General features: G+C 41.2%; 1 protein-coding gene across 1 annotated transcript in view; it reads right to left on the minus strand.

The window, feature by feature from the left end:
• Positions 1-235: 235 nt before the first annotated feature.
• Positions 236-2,500, minus strand: part of LOC143298608 (glutamate receptor-like) — a 93,634-nt gene continuing 91,369 nt past the window's right edge. The window contains exons 9-10 of the mRNA XM_076611489.1: positions 1,465-1,540; positions 236-321 (exon numbers count right to left, since the gene is read on the minus strand). Of these exons, the coding sequence (XP_076467604.1) occupies positions 236-321; positions 1,465-1,540 (162 nt within the window). The remainder of the gene's footprint in view (positions 322-1,464; positions 1,541-2,500) is intronic.

Consider the following 2,500-nt stretch of genomic DNA (forward strand, 5'->3'; position numbering starts at 1 on the left):
CACCCGTCGAAAGAGACAGACGAAGCTGGAGTATCAGAAATGGACCGAGAAAGGGGAGAGGAGAGGGACAGGCCGATCAAATTCGACAGAGGGAGAAACAAACAGAAACACCAACAGAAACTTGAGGCAGATAGAGAGGAATGCTATAATATCTAGTTTCAGCCAGGGCATGTGGTGATTTCAGAAAGAAAACAAACAGACATACATACATTCAATACGCCACCCTCCACTTTCATCAAGCATTCCACTCCAAATACTCTGGCTCCGACATCTCCAGAAATGTGTCTCTCGCTGTGTAGACTGATGCCGTCACTGGAACGACTGCCGCATCCACGGGAAAGCTCAACAAAGAAAACTTTGTACGGTACGAATCTTACAACAGGAAACACCAAACAAACAAAAAAAGATAACCAGGTATTGTTACTATGCCTCCTACAATATTACCCTCTCCAGACAGACGATGAAGCTGAACTCTTTCTGAATGCCTGGTCTCAGACAAATACCGGAACTATACGGCAAGACGGGAACCCAGACACCACGGAGCTAGAGAGGGACAGGTCTACAAGCCTATACCAATCATCAGCAAAACATGTCTCAGATAGATTGACCATTTTCGGAGGATCGAGAAGGGACGGATTCTTAAAAAGGAGACCTAAGTCACGGCCTACTTGAGATAACGTGGAAGCTACAGCTATAGAATCCCGTCCTGCCATGGGCTATCTTTCCGGTAGTTGTCTGATCCACGGCGTATGGAAAGAGCTCAACTTCATCTCCTGTGTGTTAAAGAGACAAAGGCAAAAGAGACCCCATTCCTGCTGCCATCGACAAGAGGGAAAACATCGCCAAGGACCTTGCTCGCTGGAGACACAGAGAGCAACATAGAGACTCAAGGAGTAGCGAAGAACTTCGTTGGTGGAGAAAAGGCGGCGGAGAAAAGTACAGTGTGCGAACACTAACATGGAGCGGTGTTCTCTGACCGTCAAAGGATGACCTGTGTTGTTTGATCTTTCCTTTTAATGGGACATCATTCTTAGAAACAAACAAAATAAAATCAAAACAAAAAACAACAACAAAAATCACACAAACAACATCAACAAACTAGCGCACACACACACACACACACACACACACACACACACACACACACACACACACACACACACACACACACACACACACACACACTGCCAATAACTTTTGAGCAAGCAGCATACGTTAGCAATAAGCGTGTTGTTTTTTTTGTTTTTGTTTTTGTTTTTGTTGGTGTTTTTTTTATTATTTTTTTTAAATAAATATTCATAAAATGAGACATAACTAATTCTATAAACAACACTGTTAATGTTTCACACTTGCTAAAATAGTTTTTCCCCCTTAGTTTGGCATTTTCAACGTTCTTTCTTAATCAAAATGTATTTATTTCACTTCATTTAAGGACCGATCCCAATTGGTTTTGTCGGTTCTTACCTTCAAATCTGTCATTTCCAGCCAGAGGTGCGCCCGACGGGTCTGGTTGTTTCTTCAACATCAAAAACGGCTTCGTCTGCAAACAAAAAAAAAACAAAAAAGGTCTGAATAATGCAATGCAACAAGACGTACACAAACAGCTGTTCAAAAAAAAAAAAAAAAAAAAAAAAAGCGAGGGAAGGCAGTGAGTGAATGCCAAGGGAATAAGAAGAAATAGGTATCACATGCTTTTTTCTCTGTATGTCTATATCTATCTGTCTCTCAGTCTGTCTGTCTGTCTCTCTCACTCGTAGAAATACGCAAAAAAGATCAATACATTGCAAACAATAAGCCATGTCAGGCAGCACGACTGACACAATAGACTGGCAAGCACGGTTCCGTTCTACAGCAGCAAACACGGTGTGAATCAGCAAAATACAATCAGTGTTTTGTGTTCGGTCCCAGCACGCTCGGTCCGAATGGTACTCGAGCCTGTAGAGTGTAAGGAGTTAAGGGCCGAAACACTTGACTGACGGTGGGGTTTCTTCTCTGAAGACCTTGTACTGTCCAGCTCTCCCTAGATTTTCTTATCACTATTGCATTGTTTTGTTTCGTATCAAATTGTACTGTATTATATTGCATTGCATTGTATTGCATTTTAATATAATTGTGTTGTATTGCTTCTTTTTATTTAGAATGATTTCTAAATGTATTCATCATTACTATTTTATTTTATTTTTTTATCAGCGGTTTTCTTACCGAATGTGCACGTTGAGAATAGTTTGGTTAGCCGGGCACGCTGTACTAGCGTTGTATGAGAGAGAGTGGTACAGCGGGCGATGGGGAGTGATGGGGTTCCAGTGAGTATAGGGTTAGTTTGTAGGGTGTAGAATTTATCAGTGTGCATTTTCAAATTTGAATGTGTGTTAATGTGGTATGTTATACGTGCAGCTGAAGGCACTCTTCCATGTTGTATCTTGTATTGCATTGTATCATATCGTATCGTATTGCATTGCATTGCAATACATTGTACTGTACTGTACTGTTTCATACTTCA

This window comes from Babylonia areolata, chromosome 24 (genome assembly GCF_041734735.1).
Source record: "Babylonia areolata isolate BAREFJ2019XMU chromosome 24, ASM4173473v1, whole genome shotgun sequence".
In the NCBI taxonomy this organism is placed as follows: Eukaryota; Metazoa; Mollusca; class Gastropoda; order Neogastropoda; family Buccinidae; genus Babylonia; species Babylonia areolata.